Raw genomic sequence first — 14,364 nt, 5'->3', positions numbered from 1 at the left:
ATTGTCAGCAATTTTGCATTTGCCTCCTTGTTTTTTGGCACGTACTCGCTATCTCCACAACCTAAACACCGTGTTACTCCAAACAGCTCCCTTTCAGTTTTGAGAAACTGGTGAAAAGTTCAGCGGCATCGATGACACCTAATGTAAAAATGCTATTTCTTAATCTTCACTAGGTTTTGTGAGCGACGGCACCGGCATATTCAAGCGTCTCTGTGACTTGGCGTCTCCGAAGAAAACTTTACACGTCGCGAACCGTGCCCTCCCGTAAGACTTGGTCATCTAACTGTAATTGTTCGGAGATGCTCCTTCATAATACTTTGTTTAGAAACTCAGTTTGGAAACCAACTCACTCACCAGAACATTATTTGGGGCCCGGTGTAGTAACTGGCTAGCACCTCCTACATGACTACTATAATAAGCTCCTGGCTCTCGGTCTCGAGTGACTGACCACGGTTCAGACATGTGACGCAGCGGAGAGTGCTGATAATCTCTGGCTCCGGACTGGCCGGCAATAAAAATGAACCTGGTAACGTTTAACACATAACCTTGGAGGCTTGGTGTAGCAGTGGTGTTCTAGGACTAGCGGGTATTACATGGGATATCATAGAACGCTTCGTGAGGTTAGAAGAAAAAACGAAGCATATACGAATAAACGCCACGTATGTCTTATGCTGTCCTGGGACCGCGGGGCGACAAGAACTAAGTGTAGTAGTCCGGGTAAACAATTATATAGCTGGAAAGATAAAAGCATACTACCGCATTAACGAGAGGGCGACATGTACCTTAATAAATCTTAATGAGTGGTATTAACTGAAAACGGTACAGGCCTGCGTGCTTATCATCTAGTCGGGAAGACCGTGTATTCTTGAGTTTCTATAATAGTAACAGTAATAAACTTTATTCATGTAACATTTAAAAATTGACATGGACACATCAGACTCACAAATTGGCTTGTAGGGTATTGCTCGGCAGTCGCAACATGTAAACTAAAATATACACTGCATAATCAATGAAATGACTATGCATACAGTGGAGGAAAAGAAAGAGGAATACCCTGCTCTACACTCTAAGGTGAAAACAAAAGGAGAGAGAACCAGTTCAGAGGTCGTTCGGTTACAATTTTTCCAGAGCAATACAGCATTTCTTAGCTCAGCGCGAGAGATCAAACGGCCGATCATTAAAGATATAAGAAACATAATAGCGACTTGGGCTTGCCAAACATGTGTGCGAACTCTTGTTAAAGTAGTCAGCACGCTTGTCTAGGGCGCTGGAGGGGTGCGCAGTAGAGCAAAGAAAGTGACATCTTGACTCAGTTACTATAACCGGTAGAATGCTTTTGGCAGGGCAAATGATACGCTTAAGTGCCTTTGATGTAGCACCATTATTATCTCTACAGTTGGGCATCTGCTCAAAATTTTCACTCCCTTTGAGCGACAGGGCGCTCCTAGACAGGCGTGCTGACGACACGAAACGGGGAGCCGGGCGTCGCAAGCCGATAGGCAGCGTTTGCACTGCGATCATCGTAGGAATCGGTTCGGCCCTGGAAAAGGCTGAACAGCCGATGGTTCTTTGTGCAATGAGTCCACTCTTGCCGTCTCTAGGGTTGTGCCGAGAATTATGTCACTGGTGCCTCCGTGCCCCTCCGATAGATTCATGTGGAGACCAAAGCGTCTCTCCAGTGCCTTAACCACTGTCGCTGCACTGGCCTAGCCTGTGTCCACCTGGACTCGAAGTACTCGGTGCTGGACGGTGGTTCCTCGGTGGGCCTCCAGGTGTGGCGTGCCTTTAGTCAAAACGTCTCTTGCCAACGGGCCCTGCGATACTTGAGCAGTGACGATCAGGGCGTCCTCGCCATTTATGGCTGACGGCAATGGATTCGGCTTGGGCCTGCATGCTTGTACCAGTAGGAGTGTACAAAATTACCTCCGGCACGTTTGACGGCCCGGTGACAAGTGCAATACTTTGTTTCCAGGCTGCTCTCGCTGGTGAAGCCACAGTCGCGAGGCCCGAACAGCGCTAAGGCGGCTTCTTTGCAGTAGCTTCAGCTGTTGTAGACACAGGCCTCCGTTCCACGAACTCTAGCTCACTCGCTCCATGACCGACAACCGTTTTTGTTGGTGACCTGCTTGACGGTGACAGTAGGCCCTGGATCCAGGAACGCGGCCACTCATCGGATGGCTTGACTTTCGGTGCCGCAACGGTCGTCGTGGCGTCTGCCGGCTCCCCTCTCGGCCGGATGCAAGACTGCCTTATATCCCTATTGCTTTTTGCCCTTTACATTCTTTTCAAGTCTACCCAACTCAGCAACAAAAAAGCGCTTGCTTTCTCTAGAAGCCAAATGCATTCAATATCGACAGAGCGTCCGCGGTCCGTATTAAAGAAAAGAAATTACTTCCTGCGCATTGGTCGCAATTATTTTGTACCATGGCCGCAAGTTGTAGCAAGGTGCGATGCTGGGATGTCGAGCCTGACGGCGCAGGTGTCGCTGGCGGTGGAGTGTGTCCTCCCGGGGTCACTCATTCTTTCTGTCAACGTATAGTTTGAGATCACAGACAAGCACAAGTCCGCCGGTCAGTCACAATGACGGGGCTATTTAGGTGATGACAGCGTCTTCCCCTGCAGAAAGTCTGAACAGCGCGCGTGCGCGTTCACCCGCCGATAAACCTGAGAAAATCGCGGGAGGGGCGCTCCTCTCGGACTGTGAAGAGGAGGTTCCTGTTTATTAGTAAGAAATGTGGAAAGAAGCGGAAACGTCACTGCGGGAGACTCAGAGGCAGTGGGAGCAGATAGGGAGGGGGACGGCCGGTGTGCGCTCCTCTCACCAACCTCATAATAGCGCCATACGTGCGGCCGTTATAATGGGAGAGGGGATTCATGTGTATCTACGCAATGTCTTAATGTTATTATTTAACTGAAGTAGAATAACGAGTAGAAACAGCAATGGTAATGGTAAAAGAATATACTTTGCTGCTCGAATATTTAGGAGAATCCTCCAAGGGCGAGTAGAAGTGTACACTTACAATTCTAACCAACCTTGAGGCATTCAACTACCTATTCGACCAAAACCGTCCTACTTCGGGTTATAAATTCGCTGCTGCCGTACTATCGGATCTTCTGACCGCCCTGATTAGCTCATTTGGTAGAGCGACTGCTCTGGAAAGGAGATGTCCTTGGTTCGACCCCTTGAAGCAGGAAGAATGTTTCTTTAGTTATGATGCAATTCTGAGAAAACTGTATATAGCTTTCCTTTCTAGCCTTTGCCTGGGTAAAGGCGGATATCTTAATATGCTCGACTGATGACCGCTATAAACGCCGAGGTAGGCAAGAAACCAGGCTTTAGACCTGGAAGCTTCTTTTACCTGCTGCATTATTCCCCTATCACACCCTATAAGTGTAAGGTGCTACATTACTGGGGTCACTTAAGCTCATCCTTTAGGAGTATGGCGCGAGAGCGTAAGTTACCATTCTTCTTCTTCTCCTTCCTCGTCCTCTTCTTTGTCTTCTTCTTCTGCTCCTCCTCGGCTGTTCAAGGTCAAGCGGCCTCCGCCGGTACCACGCGACGGCTCGAAACCTGACGCAGTATTGCTAGCGCAATATAAGGAAAGGTCATGCGATAGCTCTGGCCTAGTTAGTTTTACAGGAATAGAGACACGGAGGTTAAAAGGCGACTTCGTTTTCTGAAAGCGAAACGCGAGTGGAGTGCGGAAACGGAAAGCTCGTGCGGGATAGAGGGAGCGAGTGTGTCCACAGCGTCTGTTGAAGCCAGCATCTGCATGTCTGCCTCGAGCTCTGGCTGCACTACTGGACAGCGCTGCCATCAAAACATCCCAGGTGGCCAACGAGAGAGCGACGCGGTGTTTTTGAAGGAGTCGAATCCCTTCTAGCGGCATGCATAGTGGCCCTGACGCGTCGCCTCTTCTCCGCGTTCTCTACATGCTGTTGCGCTGTCTTATCAACTTATCAAGAGCGCGATATTTTGCTGTCAGTTTAGCCTCCACTCAATCCGGTCCCGGAACAGGTGCGAACCATGGTCGACCAATGGTATTTCCTTGCATATGACCTGCTTCAGCACCTTCCCCCGACCGCGTTATACACCAATAATTTCATTCGTACTACTGCGTGCGATCAGAATGAATGCCAGGTCAGAAGCAGGAGTGGCTGGTAAACAATAAGAGACTGCGCTACCATGCAATATATACGATGCTGTATTAGCAAAAATCTTGGAATCGGCTCGTGAGAAAGCGTTCTTCATTGTCCGGAAGCAAATCGCTGCCCAATGAGCAAAGGAAAAGCCCCGCATTTGCTTTGTCGAAGGAGCTGCCGTCAGTAGATGAGTAGCTGCTCCTCTTTATGTCCGATGTCCCGAAGAGCAGGCGCGCATATTTCTGCGACCAGTTGCTGCGGTCCGCAACAGAGAACTATTGTGCTGGCGTCCGGCGGTGGCAAATGTGCGGCCAGGATATCCCGACTCAGAGGGCCCTGCAAGTACTCGGCGCCTTCCGATAGGGGAAGCTTGTTCAGCACGTGACGGATGCTGCAAATGCAGGCAGTCATTGAAAACATTGGTAGTGATGGCATGATGCTTTTGCATTGGAGTCGATGGTAAAGGTAATAACAGACAAATAATTTCGCTGGTTAAACTGGTCCGCTTATTTCATTCAGAGCTCGAGAAACTGGCAAGACGAAAGGTGAAAATTATTTAAAAACCAATTAAAGAACGTTGAAGCAAGGATATCACAGCAGTACTGGATAATAAATAACCAGAAATATCTATTGTGATATGCCTCACACCAGTGTGTGACATATCAAAGCATTTTAGTGATCGCTCATACTGTCCCCGCAGGTGTAGTACTTGTTAGCCCGGCAGCGCCTACGGCGTATTATATGCTCGCATGACACAGCTGACGGACTCCATGCAGCGGCAGTTTTCCCGATATTCGAATCATAGTTACGGCGAAACACTTCGTCGTATACAGAGTCCCCAGGCAGAGACATGCGATTTGGGTTTCACATAGCATACAATATCTGCAAGTATGCGGTGTATGTGTGTGTGCGCGCGTGCGTGCGTGCGTGTGTGTGCTAGTGTGTGTGTGTGTGTGTGTGTGTGTGTGTGTGTGTGTGTGTGTGTGTGTGTGCGTGTGTGCGTGTGTGTGCGCGTGCGTGTGTGTGTGTGTGTGTGTGTGTGTGCGTGTGTGTGTGTGTGTGTGTGTGTGTGTGTGTGTGTGTGTGTGTGTGTGTGTGTGTGTGTGTGTGTGTGTGTGTGTGTGTGTGTGTGTGTGTGTGTGTGTGTGTGTGTGTGTGTGTGTGTGTGTGTGTGTGTGTGTGTGTGTGTGTGTGTGTGTGTGTGTGCACAGTATAATAGTAGCAGTTTAAGGCAAGGGTACGACAGGTATTCGAACCAACAAAATAGGTAAATTTAGAACATCCTTTTATCCGACATTCGTTTGCCAACTGTGACACAATCCTTGGTCGTACAATGTTTGGAGAGTTGTCACAAGATTTGTAGTTGCGCATAGCGTACAGTACCAGTCACGTTAGAGGCTACCTCCGTGCAGGGATTCCAACAGAGAACATATAATCCCGCGATTAGACATTTATGGTTTCTCCTTCAAAGCACATAATCAGTTTTTAATTTCCTATATGGGTCTCTTTCTTTATTACGCGATCACTGTGCTCGATGCGACTGTGAGCATAGCTTGTGTGTTTTTTCTGAAATATCAGGATCTTGTAGCCGCTACGCTTGTGTCTGTGTCCGCCTGTTATGGGATGTAATGAGGCATGCCACAGCCGAAAGAAGAGAAGCTGAGAACTTGGACTGCGCTTTTGAGATGGGAATCCACCGCAAAGGAGCCCTTAGAATCCGGGATCAGACAAGTCAGGCAATGAAAGCTCATTCGTACAGCTTCATTAATGTAGGGCTTTCACCCATTGTCGCTCCTGTCACGTTAAGCGAGCTACATTATATGGTATGTCAACGAAGCAAGCATGTGCGAATCAAGCCAAACCATGGAAGGTCAAGTTGCACCATGCGACACCCATAGTAGCTCTTCTCTTCTCCTACATGACAACTGCACTTCGTTCTTTTTTTTTTTTTTTTTCAGAGGGTTATCGTAGCACTTTTGGAGTTTAGGATTACTTATGCTTCTTCCCGGGTTCTGCCCAGCTAGCGCAGGTTTGGAGTACCAAACCCGAACGTCCGGTTCGGGCGGGTGTGCCGTCTGTACATTCTTTCCGTAATCTTTCAATAGACTAAAAGAAGGAGCTGTTGCGATTACTTCATTCAATGGATCAACAGGTCCCTTAGGAGCTTGTTACCATTTTGACATTTATTTTATATTCTCTTCCAGGATGTTACATTCATAATTTGGTTACGAACTTTGTAAGGCTCTCAAAGCATATAGTACACAGTTATGACAGGGCAGGGAATTTTGCTGCTTATGCTTTAGTACACCATGATATGCCTAGCCAACGATACAACATATTCTACCAACCTTGCCGTACCTAAAACTATTGTAAACTTTGACAGGCCCGTAGTAATGCGTACCTGTATTTTCGGGCTAAGCTGTTGAACTGTAGTTTTACTGTATTTTACTTCTGTTTTTAGCGTTTGCAATGCCTTAAAATATATTTATGCAGTCTATAAAGTCTTATATTGTATTTATATATGTTGCCTTTAATTATTCAGTATGGTGCTGGAAAATGCTCTAAGCCAGCTTGATATACTAAGTTTGAAAGCATCGGACATTGAACCTGCTGTCCATAAACATTTTTGTAATTTTTGCCTTAATCATGTAATACGAGAGCTTAAAACGAGTATTTTATGTTGTCTCTTGTGAGCCAGTATAGAGTTGTAAGAGAGGGCTTATTTATAAGATAATTTCAACAAGTTACCATGTGAAAAAGTTTATGCGACATTCAGCAGTAGCTTTGTGAAAGTGTAGTTACTGCGTACATTCTCACCTTTCTTATATTTCCTGGTTTCCATATTGTCAATTTTCATTCGGCCTGCCAATTTTTTTTGTTCTGCATTTCTTGCATTTTCTTCTTTGCCGATACGCTCACAGCTAACTGTTTATTTTGTATTCAAGAAGCATTATACATCATAAGGGACGCACACAAGATTTCGTGGCTTCTGCAAGTTGGGCTTGTGTGTACACATTCCACTGTAAATTGACGCATGTGCTTAGCAACACCATAGTTTAGGGCTGTGGATTAACTCACAAAACCCCGAGTCTGTTAACGTGCGCAAACATCGCACAGCCCTGGAGCGTTTTAGTATTTTACCCTCATCAATATTCGTCTCCAAGGACCATAAATTGACCCCTCCTCCGTTATGGTTAGCAAGCCGCTACTACACCGAGACCTGATTTCAGGGCCGTACATTATGCTATTCCCACGCAAGGGATATCCTGACCATTTAGGACGTGAGTTCGAGACTAAGAGTTGCTTATGTAATGCCTGCATTGTTGCAAAGGCTTGGGAGCACATCTTTATCACTGCGGCGGCCCACCTGAAGTTGCTGCTAAATCTCTTGGCGTACGTGTCCAGCTCCTCACGCGCGATGATGTCCTCCTCGCTGACGTTGACGTCGATCATCACCACGCTCGTTTGGTCTCGATTGTCGGCAAACATGTGCCGCAGTAACTGCAGCATGGGCGTCACTCCGCTTCCGGCCGCCACCAGGCCCAGCTGCGTGGCCAGAGGGAGCTGCCGACCGCTGGCCAGCGTGAAGTGGCCGCGCCCGTCGTACAAAAAGTGACCGCGTGGGCCCACCACCTGGATGAGTTTTATAGTGTTGTATATTCTGCCGAAGGTTACAAAAGCATACCAAGTTGGGCTATTCGATGCAAGATCGACCATAGAAAACAGCATATCCTCTGGTAGTGGAATAAAACAAAAAAATGGTTTGGCTTGGTTTGTGGGGTTTAACGTCCCAAAGCAACTCAGGCCATGAGAGACGCCATAGTGGAGGACTCCGGAAACTTCGACCACCTGGGGTTCTTTAACGTGCACTGACATCGCGCAGCACACGGGCGCCTTGCTTTTCGCCTAAAAAAAAATGACAGACGAAGTGGATGAAAGAGACGCTCGTCGACACACAGTTGTAAAGAGGCTCCGAAGAAAAGAATCCCTCTACCAGTTGGCCTATGAACCGATCGCTTCAACGAAGTGTAATATTGCAGTGCATTTTCAATTGCGTCGCATCCCTTCACATGCTTTAAGATGATCCTTGCGTTTGGGCAACACGCTAAATTGCTGCTATGCTTGTCAACTTCTTACCCGCTTCCTTTCAGCAAGGCGTTTTTTTTTTTTTTTTTTGCTTGTGTACAGGGGCGAGTTTGGTTGGTTTGGTTGGTTGGTTTGTGGGGTTTAACGTCCCAAAGCAACTCAGGCTGTGAGAGACGCCGTAGTGGAGGACTCCGGAAATTTCGACCACCTGGGGTTCTTTAACGTGCACTGACATCGCACAGCACACGGACGCCTTGCTTTTCGGTAGGAAAGAGACAAAAGCAGGGGCCGCCTTGCGTTGGTTGAATTCCATGGAAGGAGCGCGAAGGGAAGCTTCTGTAATTGCCCAACGACACTCTGAATGCTCACTTCTCTCCAGCCATCTTCTCAATCATGGTACTGTTTAGCTTCTTCTACATGCGCTCGCAAATGCGCGATGATGAGAAACTGGCACTCAGAACTAAGACGAAGAAGGGTTCAACTGGTGCCAGCAGTAAGTTTCATATGGCTTTAAGCGGGCTATTTTAAAATCCTGAGTGCTAGACATACACAGCTTCCACGGCCTCTGCAATCAACTTCGTTATAACCTGGACCCCCTGGTTGGAGTCTAATCCAATCCATTGAATTCCCACTCAGGAGTCCAAAGAGGCGAGTCATGGTGCCGAAACGCCCTTAGAAGTCACGCATCGCGGCGGAAATTTAATACTAATCTACCATATTTCGTACAGTAACTAGAAAGAAATAAGAAAATTTTCATCGTACCTGTGAACGCAAGAATGACCCGGTTACACAATTAAAAAAGTAAAGCATTGCCCTGCAAAAAAAAAAAAATCCAGAAATCTTTCTTTGCTAGTACAGCCCGCAGTTTAAATTCCCTGCCCGATGGTTCTGTCGCATCTCGTAGAGTTTTTTTTATTCTTAAATGTGAGAGCGACTGCACCAGAGATCGTTTGAGTGCTAGTTGATCTCTTGACATGCACAGATATTTCAGCGGGTATCTCTCGTCAACACTGCTACCAACATAGCAGTTTAGTCTCTGGTGTGAATGGTGCTTAGCTTTGTTTTGCGTGAACACTTGTCAATTGCGTTGATGTCCTTGCCTGCCTTTTATTCCCCTTGCAATAATCGAAAAGCCGCTAGTTTTTGCTTTGTGCTGAAACGCTGCACGGTGTACAGTCTTCAGATGTATGCATTTTTTGCGCCCGTTTGTTGTATTATTGTATTCAAAAACGCATCATTACATGTCTCATCTATGCCCCTAATCCGACGTCTGCCCTAAGACCTCAAACTGAGACCGGTTGTGCCTGATGAAAAAATAACCGATATGCGCGGTGAATTCGCCCGGTGTCTGTACCTGGACCTCCTCTCCTGGGCGTAACTTGTCAAGGAATTGGGACATGAGTCCCCCAGTTGGATGCTGGCTGCCGGCCGCGTACACCTTGACGATGAGGTCGAAGGTGCCACGCTGATCTAGCAGCGAGACCGGTGTGTAGGGCCGCACTGTCTGCTGGCCTGACATCGACGCCTGCAGTAGCACGTGCTGTCCCGGCCGAATTCCCAACCTCTGTGAAGAACAGCGTGACGCTCCTTTGTTTCGATTCTAGTTCCAGGGAAATGCGATGCTTGCAATACTATAGATACTGAGGTAACCAGAAATAATGTGGCTGAAGCATACGCACGCGAACACACGCGCTCACGCACGCACGCACGCACGCACGCACGCATACACACACACACACGCCCGCAAACACACACACACACACACACACACACACACACACACACACGCACACGCACACGCACACGCACACGCACACGCACACGCACACACGCACACGCACACGCACACACACACGCACACACACACACACACACACACACACACACACACACACACACACACACACACACACACACACACACACACACACACACACACACACACACACACACACACACACACACACACACACACACACACACACACGCGCGCGCGCACAGTTTGAAACAAATCAAACATAGAGCTTTTACGAATAATTACGAGTTGTGGGGAACATAGGGAACTGGGTTTCATAGGGAACAATTGCTCTGCATTAGCGACACGGACAAGGCGGCGCGATCAGAGGACATGCGTACAGAAAGACAAATATGACTATCGTTGACCTCCCATAATGAAGAAAAACAAGTCAGGCTCCCCCTCCTGGTTCAAAGCACCAACTTTTTGAGGTTAGTAAACCTCTGAATGACTTGCCCTCTATGAAACAAAATGTAGCAAGCATTGAAGTTTCTGTATAACACATGTCTGATGCATTATATCATTTGGTTCAAAGGTCAGCCAAGCACGGCAAAGAAATTGAACACATTCACAATAGGATCGATTAGATTGAAGGGAAGCATGGCACTCGTGAAGTTAGCAAGCTGAGATTTGAAACGATTCTACCAGAAAGATGCAGTCATAGACTAAACGTGGAAGTCCACTGATTGCATCTGCAACAGAAGACCTGCTCATTATAGAGAACTAACTTGCGAATAAGCTCGGCTTGCCCTGCTTCATTGAGAGGGCTGTTGTAGCCTAACACAGTCTTTCCGCTCGTCAGCAAAATCTGCCTCTTCTAGTAACCATGTTTTCTAAAAATACAGGAAAGGAAAGAAAACGTGATCGCTAGGTATTGTGACTTTATGGAAAGTTAGGATAATATCCTATTTCTTGACAACCTGACTGGCCCACTCAAGTTCTTAAGGTGTGCTAAGGCCAATTACAAAGAATATATACTTTTCTCTGGGCCAAATAGGCTAAAACAATTTTCCGAATGGAACCAGATGCATGCGCCATATAGATACGGTGCGAGGAGGATTTCCACAAGATGAATGTAGAGCGGCTCCATAAATATTTAGTAGCCTTGCGCTAACCTTTAACACGACGGATTTTGATCTCGAAGCATTTAAAGGCCTGACCACTAGCATCAATTACTCTACTCGAAATCACTGTCCGTTATATTAACTGCAACAGCTTTAAAAATTTTAATCAAACAGACGACGCACAAATACAATCACTTCAATTACATTCGAGTCTCCACTTTTAGAGAAGCTTCGTTCAGCTGAAATGAAGTTGTAGTGGGATTTCCACGTTATGAAACAATTTGTCAGTTCAGGGAAATAATATGCAGAGGGGGTGCGTCCTTATACAGAAAAATGGTTGCACTTTGACCCCGAGTGCAATTATACACTCGTCAACGAACACAGTTAAACTTCCAGCATCATGCATCACAATATAGGCATAATGGTCATGTACTGCCCCCTCTTGGCTATGCATCTGTATATTTGTGACAGTAATGGCGCGTTCCCAATCAAGTTAACCCTCTCATGCATGAATTAAACTCAGTGTATAAAAAAATTTGTTATCGCCTAAAAATGTCACTATATGCCACAAAGATCACAAAAATAATTTAATTCAAGTAATCAACAACATCCTTATTATATTTTTGATGTGTCCCCATATGAGGACAACATGCCGTAAGGTGGTCTAGGTAATTGGCTCAAGTACGCAACAAAGTAGTGACAGTCTCAAAAATATAGAGCTTTAATACCAGAACACTGAAAGAGGCAACAAATCACATTGAAAGGATGACGATGGGTCTTGCATACTCTGCTTATGCGCTGTGGAAAGACTCAAAGCACTCTGGACATAGAGAGATGTTGCAGCGACCGCGGAGGTACCTTGTCTTGGTATGGCAGGCAAGGCTTCGACAGCGGCTGGCGTACTTCAGGATGCTCTTCTTTGGGGAATGCTGCCCGCCGTCCAACCTTTTTTCCAGCGACACATAGTGAAGCACCCTCTTCTTTAGTGGTGGTGGAGGAGGATCGCTGGATGGGCGGCCTCGTCGCTACGAGCTCTGCGCTACTTCACCGCGGAATATGAGCGCCTTGGCAACGCGACTTCGAAACTCAAGTTGGTCCATATATTGGTCCGTGCCTTTGTCCCACCTCCATACAATCCAGGCGTTCACAACTGCCGCATTTAGTAGGTGGAAGAACATTCTTAAATAGCCTCTTTTGTTCCGCACGTCATTTCTGTACCTTGCAATCAAGGAATCCATGAGGTCGACACCTCCCATGTGTTTGTTGTATACTTCCAAGGAGTATGGCCTGCTGACATCGATTACTTTTCTCTCTTTCCTGTTGAATATTTTCGTAGTGCCTTCAGAGTCCCGTCCTGCATAGCTTGAAACAACGTGAACAACCGCGTTATCCAGCCACCTTGCACCGTGATGTTGTCCGCTTATGTGCAAATGGATGTGCTTCCCCTTCCGAGCGTTTGGAGCACCTTCAAGGACTTTAGCTTTTTAGCTGCTCCTTGCAGACAGTTTGCTCGGCATGTCCTGACAAACAATATGCCATTCTCTCTCAGTTTCCTGACGAGGGCCATGGATGTGAAGAAGTTATCGGCATAAAGTTTATGATTTTTTCCTTGAAGTCCCTCGGACAGTCTGATAACATCACCCGCCTGCAGAATGCCCAGGCCTGGCATTCTGCAGGTAAGGTTTTTGGGTAGCGCTCTAGGTGAGGCTACACCTTCAATGCATGATGTCCCCACTTGAGGACACATGTTCTCTTCTCTGTATACAAGTCAAAATCGAGAAACAAATGTCAACAAATCTAGCTGACAATGTTCAAGAGTTATACTTGGCGCAGATAATTTTTATAGTCGAAAAAAGCCATCGCCTTTCAATGAATTAATTGTTGTTTCTTATGAATATTCAGAAACCTCAAACAAGCCGACTCCCCCTCAAAGCCTGGCGTTTGAAGAAACATGGACAGCTAGTGCCATCTATGAAGCATGTTAGGAAACTTGACATGTCCTCATCTGAGGACTCCATGCGGCAGTGACACGCTCCGAGCGACTGAAGGAATTTTATAGCGGGATAAATAAGTGTCCTCATATGAGGCCCGTATGCATGAGAGGGTTAATTTGTACCTACGTTAATATGACACTTAAAGGAAGAAACAAATGCGATCTTAGTAAACATATCCTATTCTCATACAACATGTTTGCAAGATTTGATGATCGCGCGATTTTTCACAAGAATATGTAAATTTTTTCACTATTACAATATCATCTGTGGAAAGCAATAAAGATCCCGGGCCGAAACTCGCGCACGCAGCACTTCTTGAACTCAAGATAGTCTTTTTTCATTATAGAAGAACAGCTATTCACATTTTAGAGTTTTTTTGTTTTTTAACTTTTCTAAACCATTTGGCTGTTTTAAACACGGAATATTGGTTGACACAATAAATAATAATGATATTAGTGGAATGTTCGATCGCCCGCCCTCTGTATATGTCAAGGAGAGTCACCCGCAGTTACCAGAGCTTTAAGAGTCGTCGGTTACCGCTAAGAACCTGGCATTCTGGTCTTCGCTGACTCCAGTGGGGTCGGTGCAGATGCAGCGCCCTAAAAATCTTGCCTGCGTGGGGCTATGCAGAGCGAAGCGCAGCAGGCGGACGTTGTGGTTGACGACCTCCCGACGATCCAGGTGGACGGTGTAGGGGAAGTTCGGGTCAGCCAGCAGGACCTCCCCGGCCAGCAGCACACGTACCTTCCGGGACAGGATGACATATGCCCAGAAGGCTCCTGCAGCTGCAGCTGCGGTCGCCAGAGCCAGCACCAGTGAACGCCGCCTCAGCAGAGCCATGGCTAAAAACGCTCCTCTCATCTCGGAGCTTTCGTCCTGTTCTTCTGCTTTCTCTTCGCTCGGTTCAGTGTGTACGCTGCTGAAAACAACAACAACAAAACAACAAAAAAAAACAACAAAAAAGAAACTGAGAAATGCGACGCAGCCAAAACTAAGAATTTCAGGTTCATTGTTTCGAAAAGCCGTAAATATAAAAAACACAAACATGTTTTGGGCAGGACTGTAGTGTAACTGGGATTGCATAATTATGTATAGTTTATAAAGCTTCAATTTGGAATCAAATATGTGGTTCTTGTTTTATTTTGGCACATAATCTGACTCAGGCTATAAGGAACGCCGTAGCGGTGAATTTCGGAACTTTCGGTCATCTAGGGTTCTTTAGCGTGCTGTGACATCGCACAGTACACGGGAGTGCACGTTAGAGAACCCCAGGTGGTCGAAA

At 46.6% G+C, this 14,364-nt stretch overlaps 1 protein-coding gene across 1 annotated transcript; it reads right to left on the bottom strand.

The window, feature by feature from the left end:
• Nucleotides 1-4,323: 4,323 nt before the first annotated feature.
• Nucleotides 4,324-13,922, bottom strand: LOC146208815 (NADH-cytochrome b5 reductase 3-like). Its single transcript, XM_084587323.1, has 4 exons — nucleotides 13,695-13,922; nucleotides 9,584-9,793; nucleotides 7,511-7,776; nucleotides 4,324-4,534 (listed from the first exon to the last, which is right to left on the bottom strand). The coding sequence occupies exons 1-4, from the start codon at nucleotides 13,920-13,922 to the stop codon at nucleotides 4,324-4,326; spliced, it is 915 nt and encodes a 304-aa protein (XP_084443449.1).
• Nucleotides 13,923-14,364: the final 442 nt, after the last annotated feature.

The sequence above is a fragment of the Amblyomma maculatum genome, chromosome 1 (genome assembly GCF_055883805.1).
Source record: "Amblyomma maculatum isolate TAMU_Amacu chromosome 1, ASM5588380v1, whole genome shotgun sequence".
Classification (NCBI taxonomy): domain Eukaryota; kingdom Metazoa; phylum Arthropoda; class Arachnida; order Ixodida; family Ixodidae; genus Amblyomma; species Amblyomma maculatum.
Note: the sequence above shows the minus strand (reverse complement) of the source record. Positions and strands in the feature narration are given on the sequence as shown.